The sequence below is a fragment of the Coptis chinensis genome, chromosome 9 (assembly GCF_015680905.1).
Source record: "Coptis chinensis isolate HL-2020 chromosome 9, ASM1568090v1, whole genome shotgun sequence".
NCBI lineage: Eukaryota > Viridiplantae > Streptophyta > Magnoliopsida > Ranunculales > Ranunculaceae > Coptis > Coptis chinensis.
Genome location: NC_141464.1, coordinates 78994396 through 79008454, shown reverse-complemented (window position 1 = coordinate 79008454; position 14059 = coordinate 78994396). Strand labels below are relative to the sequence as shown.

At 34.5% G+C, this 14059-nt stretch overlaps 2 protein-coding genes across 3 annotated transcripts; one reads left to right on the top strand and one right to left on the bottom strand.

Annotated features, from left to right (window-relative positions):
- Positions 1-5436: 5436 nt before the first annotated feature.
- Positions 5437-7119, top strand: LOC147478396 (serine/threonine-protein phosphatase 5-like). Of its 2 annotated transcripts, none has more exons than XM_086584085.1 (5): positions 5437-5672; positions 5778-5863; positions 5950-6119; positions 6185-6256; positions 7053-7119. In XM_086584085.1, exons 2-5 carry the CDS (start codon positions 5785-5787, stop codon positions 7107-7109), a joined length of 378 nt encoding a protein of 125 aa, XP_086440211.1. In that variant the 5' UTR covers positions 5437-5672; positions 5778-5784; the 3' UTR covers positions 7110-7119. The 2 variants fall into 2 exon arrangements, with proteins under 2 accessions (XP_086440211.1, XP_086440212.1); XM_086584086.1 differs by lacking the exon at positions 7053-7119 and adding an exon at positions 6762-6788 and having other exon boundaries at positions 5439-5672.
- A 4536-nt stretch (positions 7120-11655) lies between these two features.
- LOC147478395 (uncharacterized) lies at positions 11656-14054 on the bottom strand. Its single transcript, XM_086583185.1, has 7 exons — positions 14009-14054; positions 13869-13908; positions 13538-13626; positions 13339-13438; positions 13120-13259; positions 12115-12217; positions 11656-12019 (listed from the first exon to the last, which is right to left on the bottom strand). Exons 2-5 carry the CDS (start codon positions 13902-13904, stop codon positions 13182-13184), a joined length of 303 nt encoding a protein of 100 aa, XP_086439311.1. The 5' UTR covers positions 13905-13908; positions 14009-14054; the 3' UTR covers positions 11656-12019; positions 12115-12217; positions 13120-13181.
- Positions 14055-14059: the final 5 nt, after the last annotated feature.

Genomic DNA, 14059 nt, shown 5'->3' with positions numbered 1-14059 from the left:
CTTGACTTTTAACTTGCATTATATGTTCATGTTATACCAAAATAGTACTGGCAGCTTGTGGTTACATTTACAATTTCAATGTGTGAAAACGATTGTCGAAATAGCAGAATAAGTTATAGTTGCAAAACGATTGTCGAAATAGCAGAACAAGTTATAGTTGCAAAACGATTGCATGTCGAAATAGCAGAACAAGTTATAGTTGCAAAGAAATTGTCAAAAAATCCATACTATAATACAGGTTGTCTCTAAAATAGATATGTCCGTTAATGGACATGTTTGTGGGCAACTTATATAGTGTTTTTTCGTGAGCTGATACATACTGAAAGGTTAAAAAAACACAACTTATACGGACGACACCATATAAGTTGTGCAAGACACTATATATATAAGATGTCCATGAACATGTCCGTTTTAGAGAAAGTCTGCCATACTATATTATTGAAATACTACAAAAAGTTACAATTGCAAACAAATATTTCATTATTCAATACGATAGGGTACTCGGTATATTTTTGTATAATGGTTTATGTGATTGTTTTCAACAACAATCATCAGTACATTGTCGTTTTTCATTAACAGATTGTCGTTTACTATGTATATGTATGTATTTAATGTCAATATTCATAACTACTAAACGCAATCCGACACCGCAATGTACTCATGTACAAATGTCTAAAATTTGGATAATGGTAATGGTGTTAGAACTTAGAACACATGGAAATTTTTGTAGCGGTGATGGAAATCCAACTGCGCTAGATAACAATGTCTATGTCTATCACACTGTCACAGCCCGAATTTCTAAACAATAGTAAAGTGAATATTTGAAATATAAATATCTCAAACATCACTATATTCACTTGTTTAAAAAACCAGACTATTGCGGGGTGGATACAACACATGTCAAAACCTAAAACCCACATCATAAAAGAAACCACTTGAAATTCCACCATCACTTTATTAAGCTATCTTCCATCCAAACAAAACATCAAACAAACCCTCTGAATAATAGTCCTCACTACCATGTTCTCATGTCATGCTGAAAAAATATAAACTACGTTATTACATCATTTTAATAAGAATTAGACCTAATAAAAGAACTAACGGACTGCTCCAAGCAAGAATCAAAATCACACGCCGCGGTTCCACTGTCTTCCACCTATGTTCCCAAGAACCCACCTACGTTGCCAAAACAAAGCAAACATGGGTCAGCAAAATGGAATTCGCTGGTATGAGTAGACTAACCACATATAAACCTTTCCAATCTTTACTTATCCAACTAACACTTTAAATATATCATAAATTAATCATTTTCAGCTTAGAAGACAGGTAGTTCCGTCATTTCAACCGACATAGTTTCTTCCTAAGTAAGACTCCCATATTATTAACTTGTTATAATAACTTGTTTTAATAACTAAGTAATTGAATTAAAACTTACCGACATCCACTGCTGTATTAGGGTAGGACCGCGTCCCTGCACAAAATATTATTAAGTCCTACCCTCCTGCAAAAGAAAGTTAGAAATTTTATATACATATGTAGATATTCTATAGGTATTCAAATGTAAGCCCAAACACACTCGCATAATCAAATCAATTTCTCTTATCAATTAAACAATTACTTTTCTTATATACTCACCATTTAGTACCTACTCCACAATTTGCACTCCACACATTTGCCAAATCACACATTTCTGTGTGTCTCTCTCCCACCGAATACCACAATATCATAGCCATCTCTGGGCTTTCATACACATATTTCACAGCATATTTGGGCATAAAACTCAAGTCATTCATGACACATTCAATGAATACTTTAGGTTATTCCCGCCACATTCAAGGAATACCTATCATATCACTATCGGGCCATTCATAAAGACATTCAATAAATGCCTTGGGTCATTCCCGCCACATTCAAGGAATACCCAACCCTACATTCCCCATTACACTCAAGGAATACAACTAACCATAGGTGAATACCTTAGTTCCTCTCTTAGTAAATTCAAACAATCGGGTCATTCATGGCACATTCAATGAATACCAATTATAACGCTTAACGGCCATTTATGGCACATTCAATAAATGCCCACCTAACATATAACATCATCAATCATAAAACTCATTTCCAAAATTTGAGGCGTGGAGAGTTCTAAAAGGGTGCGGTAAATTGTTTACGCATTATTGAACTTTATTGCATATATTATTTCAGAGAACGAAAGCGTATCTTGTTTCTTGTATTTTTGGTTTACGCGTTATTAATTATATGAATGTCTAAGTGTCATAACATTGTATATCATAAAAAACTGAAATATCACATAGTAGTTAATACACGTACACAAGTATATATAGAAAGGTCTTAGCCTAAAGCCAAGCATGCTAATAGCCCTAGACCTATCCTAACAGACCAAATCATAATCCGAGTTAAAAATCAAATTGGGTCAATTGGTCAAAGTAAACCTTGGTCAACAGTCAAAGTCAACTATGGTCAACAATCAACTTTAGTCAATAGTTAACAGTCAACTCTAGTCAAAACCCCAAAGACTAAGGCCAAAGGGTTTAGTCTTTCCCAGGCCCAATCTAACATAACTTAAGCCCATAGAAAAAAAAAAAAAAAAAAAAAAAAAAAAACCAACAAGGCCACATACTAGCTCGGCCCAAGCCTAACAAAACCCAAAACCTCATTGTTCATCTTCTTCCCCAGCTCACCCCTTCCACCGATCAGCCACCACCACTCACCTCTCCAACTAACCGAAAATAACCTACAACAAAACCCCTACTACTTTAATTCATACAAAAACCCGGCCAATTCATTTATTCCCCAAATTCCTCCCTCAAAACTGGATATATATTGACCTCCATTAACACCTGTTCTAAAGCTTCCCCTAACACTCTCGAGCATCCAATCTCCCTTCAACAATCAACAATCAAAACTACAGTCTAACCTCACAACAAAAACCAACAAAACAAATTATTCAAACACAACAAAATCATGACGATTTGGTTTTGTTTTGGGCATTATCGCTTATTCGAGCTTCAATGACCCAATCTCACGACACCAACAATCGTCAATACAAATCAAAGAAACGCATAGATACTTATCTAGTTCCACCAAGACAATTACAGTAATCATAACCAATCTATGTATTTGTTTTATTTCAAAGGATTGGGGTAGATTTTCTGTCGACAATATCGAACTAATGATAACAGTAGTTAAACCACATAATTTTAAATGTAAAATTTATCATGTGAACACAATAGGTATTCTCCAATTCCTCCCAAGATAGATACAGAGTGAGTAAACACGTAAAACTTAACATCTTGTAATAAAAGGAGAAAAACTGATAGCATTATAACTTTGTCGGTAAACCCAACACATGCTGTAAGAGTAATAAGAGTAAGAAATTTAATGTTTAAATGAATTGAGGTATTCTCTACTCACCTGTAGCGAGCTCCGACTATCAGTTAGCTAACAGAAAAACTTCCTTTTCTCATTGCCAGTAAAACTTTTTTTTTTTTTTTTTTTTTTTTTTTCTTTCCTCTCTATAAAACTTTCAATGTGTTTTTCCCAAAAAATCTACGTGAGAATATATATATATATATATTTTTTAAAACCTCCCCGAAAAACAAGGGTTGAAACTTATCTATTTACTTATGAGACTTTTATTCCTAAGCTGATAGTTATAATATCTTTTGCTTTATCTATTATCATTATTATTATTATTTTTATTATTATTATTATTATACTAGGAAAACAAAATAAAAAGACGGGGTGTTATACATACAAAATGTCGTTACTGCAACACTAAAATATTTAATTACGACAACGTAAATGTGCGGTTCATAACATATAATAATGCATAAAATTACATTGTTCATCGATGATGCTATAAAAGTCGTGGCTTGAGCGATCTTCTTCAAAATGCAGATACATACATCAAATAAACTTTATAGGTTGAATGTGAAGTGATTTCTCACAAGTCCACCTAATATAGAGCTTGCAGCCATTGTGGTCCAAATTATTAAACCTGCTCATGACATAATCAAAGATCGGGGTTGAAAAGCATTGATTGGGGGTGCTAATTCTTCTTAAGCTTTCAAAAGCCGGAAACCACTACACATTTGAACAAAGTTAACTTTAGATATAGAGACACCAACTACATGCATTAAAAACCTATGGATAACGACTTAAAGGAGTATGAAAATAGCCAGAAACGAGAGATGTGCGTAAAGACATGGTAGGCACATGAAGTGAATGTGTCAAAGGCCACTCGAGGGTTTCATCTCCTATGCAAGCCCATATCTACATAACATTTAGGACATGTCTACAATTGATTCCACATACAAAACTGATACATATCAAGGTCATAACAAAACAATTTAAGTACACTATTTATCAATTGTAAAGAAACTCTATGAGACAATATCGATTACAAAATTCAATTTTAGTACTTACTACTCTCATAAATTCCAAAAATTTTCCCAAACATGTGCAAGACAAAAGAAGACAAGTAAAAATAACAACATTTGTAAATACACCTAAAAACTACTTCTAAGACATGGATTTTATTATTCATTACTAGTAACTACATCAAGTTCATTTAATCTTGATTAGTTCCTGGGAGCACACTATCCTGCTCTTGATCAATTGATTAAAATTGACTTTATCTTCCACTCTCTTATTAGTCTTCTCTTATAAACAACTACGTCAAATTGAATCAGGTATAGAAATGGAGTGGGCATAATAAACTCATAACCACTCAATATACTTCAGTCTACCTATTGTGTCGATACATAATAACAATATGGTGAGAGCAAGCAATTAATTCTAAAATTTGAAAACAGATTCACAACTAGCTATTCCTATTAACTTAATCTACACAATTTTCTCAAAAAACCCACTAAATAACAAGCTTCATTCTTCAAACATGACCATAACTTAACCACCTAATTAGATACAAAAACACCATACTGAGAATAAATAAGCTTAATTTTAAGAAAAATCATAAAATTGATAATACATAAATTTCATTCTTCAAACCCAAATCACATACTCAATAACACTAGGCCGGTTCAGTTCAAAAATAGCGATCCCCTTCGTATGAACAATGAAAACTACAGTCAAAGTAATTAAGTTGTTAGTTACAAAAAATGAAAATGCTTACCATCTTATGCTTAATATGAACATATATTTCCAGCTCTTCTATCTACTATAGTCTCAAGGCACACCACCACACAAAAACTGAGAAGTGTTGAGAGACAATTACGTGACAAAGCACCTCAAACGATGAAGGAGAAATGAGGTTTTTCTCCAAGCCAAAGCACGTGTTGGGTTTAGCATCACTATGCAATCTAAACCAGATTGCAGCAGATACCATAGTGCTAATTAGTATCTCCAAAACATTTTACGCTCAACATCTCCAAAACGATAAAAAGAAACAGACTATATACGCCATAAACTTTTTTACCAAAGAAAGAGTAAAAATAATGATTAGCACTCAATGCTCCGTAATTTTACTCTACTGTAATTATTAAGCTTTCTAGAATGTTCTATTTCTTTTATCTGACCTGAAATATATAAATATAAATATATATATATAAAATAGAAAACCCCTCAAAATTAGGGTTTCTCTCTTTCATCCACTTCCCTCCAAAACCCTCACTCTCTCTCGCAACCAGGTACTTTCTTTATTCCCATCTTACCCCCAATAGAAATATATGTAAAGATTCATTCTTTATCCAGTTCCATAATATATATTTATTTGTTTATTTATTGCCTTGTAGTGAAAACATGAACGGTGTGGAAAGTGCAAATCTTGATATTGCCCGAGCTGAAGAACGCAAAGTATTGGCTAATGATGCATTCAAAGGTTAAAAAAATATATATGGTCTATTAGTTTGTTGTAATGATGATAATACTTTGTCAATTGTGTTAATTATAGACTTTTATTTACAGCCCGTAAGTATTCGCAAGCTATTGATCTGTATTCCGAAGCTATTGGACTCAATAGTGAAAATGCTGTATACTGGGCGAATCGTGCATTTGCACATACTAAATTGGAGGAGTATGGGAGTGCAATACAGGATGCGACACGGGCGATAGAAGTTGATCCTAAATACTCAAAGGTGAGCCGTGAGCGTATTTGTTAGTGTTTTTCTATCTTGAATCTAAATATTTGTTGGTGTGACAGGGTTATTATAGAAGAGGGGCTGCGTATCTTGCAATGGGAAAGTTTAAGGATGCTTTAAAAGATTTTCAACAGGTATTCCATCGGTAATGAAAAAAGTGTTCAGTGGAAAATATGCTTGGATAGTAGATCAAAGTATAATTCATTCCGTATTTCTTAGACTTATATAATATTTATAATATTGTTTGAATAGTAGATTAAAATAATAAAAATCGGAATAATTTGGATTGCATGATAGATAAAATAAGTTGTACTAGAGTTTTGTTTGGTTATCTACCACATAAAGTTATTTGTTGATGTAAAATTATTCTCTACTGTTTCCAAATTACTATTGTGTGTTACTGCAGTTATAGTGTGACAACCATTATTTTACGATGAATACACAGTTCAATTTAAAGCATTTGGTTTTGTTGTTTTGATGTATGATTATTTTGATTTTTTATAACTAGAATGTGTGCTTAATCGTTGACGTGATGGATAACCGTTGTTGTAAATGTTTGTGTGTTTTTAACTTGAGTTGGAGCCCACCTTTTTGTTTTTTTTTTTATTTTGTGAGCTACTTAGTTTACTTCATTTGCAGGGGTGGAGCTAGAGGGTTACCATGGGCCTAAACCCCAGGGTAAATTTTGAAAAAAATAATTATTACCTTTAACTTAAAATTTGGCTTAAGCTCGGCTATATTTCGAGGAAAATACCCATGTCAGCCCAAAGGTAAATTCCTGGCTTCATCTTAGCCATTATAAATTCTTGGCTCCACCCCCTGTTCATTTCTCTCGTCTTCTTCTTAGTGCTAACTTACGATATGGTCAGTGTGTTCATGTCCAAACGACATATGGATTTGTAAATGCTAACGTTCTTTGATATGGATTAGGTCAAGAGAATATGTCCAAATGATCCTGATGCTGCAAAAGAAGTTGAAGGAATGTGAGAAGGCCGTGAATGAAGCTAAAATTTGAGGAAGCGATTGCTGTACACACGACTCTGAAAGACTCTCAATAGCTGACTCCATGGACTTCCATACTATAGGTATTGCATTCTCCACAAATACCAGACAATTTTTTTTTAATGTTAATACTACTACCTTTGTTTCTGATTGCTGATGTAGTTAAATTTTCTCTAAATTGCATGAAGTCGAGTATTTCTTCAATCATTGATCTTTTGGTTGGTGCTATATGCCTATAGTAACCAAATTATTTTGTTTAGTGGCTAACAGCTATCCTTGAAAACACAGTCCTCAAGATAGTTTTGCCAGTTTAATGATGCTTTTAGCTCTTTTGGTAAAGTCTTTAGGAATTTATACCAGAAACTTGATTCCAATACCTTCCAGTAGAATTACGTATTGCCTGTCTGATAAATCAACAGGCTTGTTCATCTCTTTTTAAAGTGAGTGAAAGTGAATCTTATCCTAACTCCCCAAGCATATTCAACCTCTCAGATCGAGACTGTCAGAATCATTTTTAGGTGGATCACTCCTGTGATTAAGAGGACATTGGATCTTCTCTATAGCTGAATTGTTGTAATAAGATGATTGATGATCCAGGTTCAATGACATGTCCTGAGAGTTCATTTCTTGATTACATGAACCATGTGAAACTACTTCAAATTTTTCGGTTACATCATTTGCCATTTCTAGAGCATGTGAAGTTTGGCATAGATGAATACTAGAACAGAGTTCATGTTACTGAATTCCAGTAGTTGGGATAAGTTTCTGATCCTTTGGTGATGGCCACTATTATAACTTCCATAGTGGTAACTTTAGTACTCTTGTGCTTGGGCCGAGGTTGCAATGGCTGTGCTTTTCTCAAATCTTTGTAGATGAGAAATCGAATTTCAGAGAAATCTGAGTAGACGCGGCTCCTTGTTAAAAGTGCACGAAAGGATTCTGTTTTCCTTGACACGTTAAAATTAAATGAAGGATTTTGAAGAATTTAAGTGTGGGAGAATTTTAGATTCTAAGTATCTAGCGTTTACCATAGAATTATCTCTCACCAAGCTTTTGGTAGGTTGGTCGCTGGCTGTCATCATGTCTTGGGTCACCCATTGGTGCATCCTATTGGCCAAAAGCTGTGTAGTTATTTGGGTGGTATTGTGGGCAAAATTACTTCGTCATGGAATAAAGAGAACACTCTTGACTGGGGTAAGTTAACTTGAACTCCATGCAATTCTTACAATCCTTCCTTGTCACTTTCTTTTTCCTTATGCTGTATTGGTCTTGTTAAGCTAAATGCATAAAGAAAGGGAATCCTATGAGTGATAGTGAGGGACATCCAATATTACCTAGGAGGAAGAAGAGGTAATAAATTAGCACGTGTTTAACATCTCGTATGTGCAAACATCTTCCCTAGGTGGTAATATTTGTAAAATTGTTAACAGAAGATCTGCATCCCCCTACAGCTCCATTAAAATCTTGCGTGTCAAAATAAGAAAAATTGTTTCTGCTCATTGTGCATTTATGGAAGTCAAACAATATTTTATCTTTTACTTATTGTTGGGGAGGGGCTATTAATTGGAGAGGCATCTAGATGTTCACTAGTTTGTCGAAATGGATGCAAGGATATTGATGCTTTTTTTCTGGTGGTTGTTCATTGGATGAACATACATCAGAGAATCCTTAGTAGTGAGGCCTTACTGACAATCAGTTTTCACTGTATGGAAATCCTTATGATGTTTTTTCGTGAGCCCACTTAAGGATGTAATTTTAGATGTTGAGCTGCAACAGAGTCTTACTCTGTTCATATTCTTCTGATAAAGATAGGCATTAGTACTTTCATTTCTGACAGATTCATATGTAGCTGTGGAGTTTGGTCATTCCTCGGACTTCCTTTGATGAGGACTGTCATCTGATAGTTAGGATCACTCAATTCAGTCCGTGTGTAAGAGCTCATTTAACTCAAACCATCCTTTTTTATGGTGATGTTTTGGATGAAGTTTCTTGTTTGGACAACTTGACAAAAACCATTCTGACTGATGTCTCTGGCATTCTTCCAAAGTGGGCAGTCTCTGGCTTCTTTGCCTGATCCTAAGTTGATTTGGATGACTTGTCTCTTGCATTGGGCATTATTTACGTGATTTTCTTAAGCTATTTAGTTCAACCCTCATGGATGGCTTCTTTATACTGGATTGTAATGATTGGACTTACTATTAAATGTTAAATTTAGTTATTTGTTGAGCTGTGTTGTTTATTTGGGATACAATTACTTTTTAGAAATTACGCAAAAAAAAGTTCCCTAGAAACATTAATTTATATTTTTACCAAAGTTGCTTATATGCGTGTTGAATCCTCTCTGAATAGAAGTTATGTTATTTTTCATCTCCGTAATAATTTGGAATGAAATTACAAGAGTATGTGTTAATCTGCTAAGTTTGTTCATAAAAACATACAACGTAGGTATAGGACCATAGGGGAAAAGTAATAGAAGGCAATGTATCATGCTGCTACTGTCTTTCTCGTAATTGTCTTTCCAACTGATAACATGCCCAAAAAAAGATTACCTCTAGGCTCTTGGCACATCCTGCTCCACATTGAGAGAACTAGGTAATATTGGCATTTTGAGAAATTTATTTAACTAAAACCTTATCCTCGCCCTCTATTGCTATTTAGGGGCTCTCGTGACTGCAAATAGACTTTTGCTGCATAGGAACCTTCTGTAAGAAAAAGGGTTAAAAAATTATCACTAGAAGTAAAATAGAATTTTTAATTTTGCCAAAAGTACCTATTTCCATCTTGTCTACTGGTTAACACGTTTGAGTTAAATCATATTCCTTGCTTCCTTTTTACTGTTGTATCTTGATGTAGGGTCTAATCGAAAATTTCTTCTGTTGCCTAACAGAAGTGGAGTCACAGTATACTGAGTGCGCAGATTGAGGGTGAAGTTGTGACCTTGGATTTTTTGGGAAGAAAAATGATGGAGGACTCTAAGAATCAAAAGTGCTTGTATGTATGTGCATCACTTATCGGTCAGTTCTATACACCTTTGGGCTAAGGGGCCGATTGGTCCCGCCACCCGCCTCCAAACACACACACACACACACACAACTGTGTGTTTAGCCATGGTCAATTATATATGGCGTTATCAAGATGCACTTCTTCAAAAGCGAATCGGTGTCATCCTCCTTCCTGATTCTTCAAACCACACAACTAATATTGTGTATCCTGAAGTCCTCGCTTTAGTTTGAGAGAAGGTGTATTTAATAACTTTTGAGCTTTGATGTTTATTTATCAATTTCTTTTTATGCATAGGAAATAAGGAACCCTTCATTGTTGAGAATTTGAATCTAGATCGCCTTAACCCGTTGTTATTGCATTTTGCTAGATAGAGTGAATTTGTTTTGGTTTCTAGACAAATAATATTTTAGATAAAAAATATAATATTTGATAGGATAATGACTTCTTAAATTTTTTGATAAATGAATGAATTTGATGCATATGTTTATATAACAAAGGTCATCATAATCCAAAACAATCTAAGTAGCATACACCCTCCATAAGCACTCAATATTAATTTTGTAAATAATAGTTATTAGATTTTTGTGTTTTTTACAGCTTTTTAATTTAATTAATAAAAAATAAATAACGTTATGACTCGAAAGCATGAGCCACGGGTTAATTTCTAGTAAATTATATAAAGGGTTATGTATTGAGAAACTCACCCAGAGCTCAATCGACGGGTTGTAAAACCATGGTTTTTCCTAACAATTTAAGAGTGGTCTACTTGGATCCAAAAATTGTGACATTTAGGAATAATACCTAGGATGCAAACCTCACGCAGAATACTTGTGTAAGGGCATCCAATAGGGATCCAATAGGGAGTGTAAAATTACACCTCCATATAGGCTCCACCTAAGTGCTATTAAGATTTTATAGCCAATTGCAAATTATTGGATAGTCCATAAATATCCACTCTCTAATGTTCCCCAATGGAAAAGTGTAAAAAATTCAATTTTAAACTTCGGATGGCCTCAAGTAGCGTTCGAGTTTGGCGTCGATTTTTAAGTGTCGCCGGAGTTTAAAAATTTTCAAATTATGACTTTTCGAAATAGATAGAGACGACACTTCAAGTGGCGTCTGAACATTCTTTGTTCATGTGTTCAAGTGTGCCCGGGCTATTTATCAACTGATAGCAAGATGGGGAATTTTCCACCCTCTCTATCAACTAATAGTCTAGTACATACAGTTTAACACCTCTATTGGATAGAGTTTTTTAACATTTGGAGTGTAAACTTTCCACCCTATTCAGTTTACACCCCCATTGGAGATACTCTAAAGATGAGAATCAACTTGGATTAAATTCAATAATTAGATAGACGCATCACGCAGGTGCCAACTAGCAAAGTTCATAAAATCTTTGGGTGATGATACTACCTATGTGGGGATTAACCCCGCCCATCAGCAATGAGTTACCGATCACAGGCTTGCCAAAAATATATATGGAATACGGATGATTGTGCAAAATTGAAACCATGAGGTCCCGGTATAATTCCAAATCTATATTCACTTAGTTGATATTTTATATAGCTAAAAAGCATTGGTGTTGCCGCATATATATATATACTATTATACCACATTGTAGATGGCCCGTGTCAAGGATCTATGTTGTGATGTTTTCTCCAACATACGACTAGATATACACTTTCAAAATTTTCTTATTCTCTAGAACCAATTTTTCTTCTACGAATTCTAGGAGATATTACTCCACTTTATTCATTCCGTGGGCCTTTTTATCCTGGAATGTGCTCGGGGCTATGGCTGAGATGTAAATGTTCACGTATCCTAACATATAAAGGATCCTCCAATGCCTTGCCAAAGTCCCCATCATCTCTGGCCATAGAGGTAACTGTCTGAAATATCAAGGGGTGATATATGTAAGAGAACAATTTATGTATTATGTATGAAACATATTCAAAACTATAAGAACGACGAAGCCAACACAAACCTTTTGAAAAAGCTTGCAAGCGCTGCCTAATAGTTGCCTTGACATGAAATTAATAAGTGATGGAGGAACAAATTCCAGTTTCAGATCAAGAATTCCCATAGTCCTGCAGAATGGCATATCTAGAATGAGCACAATCTGCAAGGAAACATATACCATAGAGCAACAAAACACGCAAATTAAGCAATTTTGCTCCTTTGTGAGAAATACGAATGCCATTAAGGTAGCTCCACATCCACGCTCAATGCTCTAACATATAGAGAGCTGAATGCTCTGACATTATAAATTTATCAATTGATCTTGGATCCATAAATAAAAGTCTGCCTCAACAAAAGTTCTACCAAGTACCAACTAATCATCGAATTAGGTATGTCAAAGCTACTGAACATCAATACTCTACTGCCCTTATATGGTTGCTTGAAAGCTGATGAATTAGGATTGGTTCTAGAACATGCATTTCTGCTATTAACATGGTATGAAAAGTTGGGATGTGTAAAACCCCATACATACTATGAAGTCCCCTTGTCTACACATATTGTCTATATAACACTACTCAAGCCAATTTTCAATTTCATATCAAATTATAAACAGATTAGGATGCAGGGTACATAATTACATCAATTACAAAGATTGCTCAATGACGATCCCTCCCTAAATTAGTGTCTTGATGAACTCTATTCGATAAGCCGTTTATTCACCCAAGCTATCAACCATTTGGGACACTGGATATTGGCCAGTTCATAACATGATGCAAATACAACAACTACACACTGATACCAGTACATGACCAGAGCTGCCAATACAAGGAGGATTGCACACTTAAAAATATTTTTTATTAAGATATTCAGATAAATGATACAATAAACTTATCATATCAAATCAACAATCAGAACTTACTCACTTCGGAATTACATTTCTTGGTGTAATTAAGGTGCAAAAACTGAACCGCTTCCTATACTAATGGGGGCCATCGAGACTGTAAATCAATTTTTTTAGAGTAGAACTCACCTATAGTAGCTTACTTTTTGAGGTGATTCTTTTCAGAACAAAGCCTCCTGTCATATCCATGCTTACACTATCCTTGGCTTCGGACAATTCATCATTGGTAAATCAAACAAGCGTTTATCAACATTCTCTGGGTCAGATATCTGGAAAGTGGAGACAAAGAGTTGTGTAAATGAATGTTTCAGTATCATATCGATTTAAGTACAAGAAACCAGTGCTTACCGTGTTTAGAAGCACAATGACTAGCCCATCTTCCAAACATTCCAATTCAAAATAGTTAAGAACAAGCTCTCTATTTGACAGTGGCCATGGAACCTTCATCCTTTCTTCCATATAGTTAGCAAAACAATTAATACCATAAAAGGTGAACATAATGACAGAATCAACAAAGTGACATATCGAAGCATCTTGCTTAACAAACCTAAGCAAAGATAACTGTTCATCAATTCTGACTTTTTCCAAACAACATGCTGTCAAAACTTTGAATGGGGAACTTTTATTTGTGGCCACCTGTTAAAATGATTGTTATATATTATGATGAGAATTTGAATCTCTCACACTCAAACAAAGAGAACTGTAATCCAATTAATTGAAGTTTACTCATATATTACATAAACTCATCATTTATGCATTTGTTTTGTTTTGTTTTGTCTTTTTCTTTATTTCTTCTTATTTCTCATTATCATCTTGAACTGAAGGTAATCTTATGGCATAACAAAAGTATATAGGAGAACCTCAGTAACAATCCTCACCAATTCTTGTACAGACCTACTTCCCATCCGGCGCATAGACCTGCAACACATATATCATGTTGAGGAATTTGTATGATTAGGCACTCAATAGTTAACATAGTATATAAGCACAAAGATATTAAGTAGTGTTTTCGACTCACAAAAATCTAATGGTGCATTGACATAGCCTTCGGCTAGTAATGTGTGAAAGG

Bases quoted from the DNA above. Each gene is read 5' to 3' on its own strand.
- LOC147478395 (XM_086583185.1), bottom strand. From the start codon at position 13,904: ATGCGCCGGATGGGAAGTAGGTCTGTACAAGAATTG. The intron at 13,627-13,868 runs GTGAGGATTGTT...TCATTTTAACAG, and splicing joins GTAGGTCTGTACAAGAATTG to GTGGCCACAAATAAAAGTTC. The intron at 13,260-13,338 runs GTAAGCACTGGT...TCCACTTTCCAG, and splicing joins TCATTGTGCTTCTAAACACG to ATATCTGACCCAGAGAATGT.
- LOC147478396 (XM_086584085.1), top strand. From the start codon at position 5,785: ATGAACGGTGTGGAAAGTGCAAATCTTGATATTGCCCGAGCTGAAGAA. The intron at 6,120-6,184 runs GTGAGCCGTGAG...TTGGTGTGACAG, and splicing joins TTGATCCTAAATACTCAAAG to GGTTATTATAGAAGAGGGGC. The intron at 6,257-7,052 runs GTATTCCATCGG...GATATGGATTAG, and splicing joins CTTTAAAAGATTTTCAACAG to GTCAAGAGAATATGTCCAAA.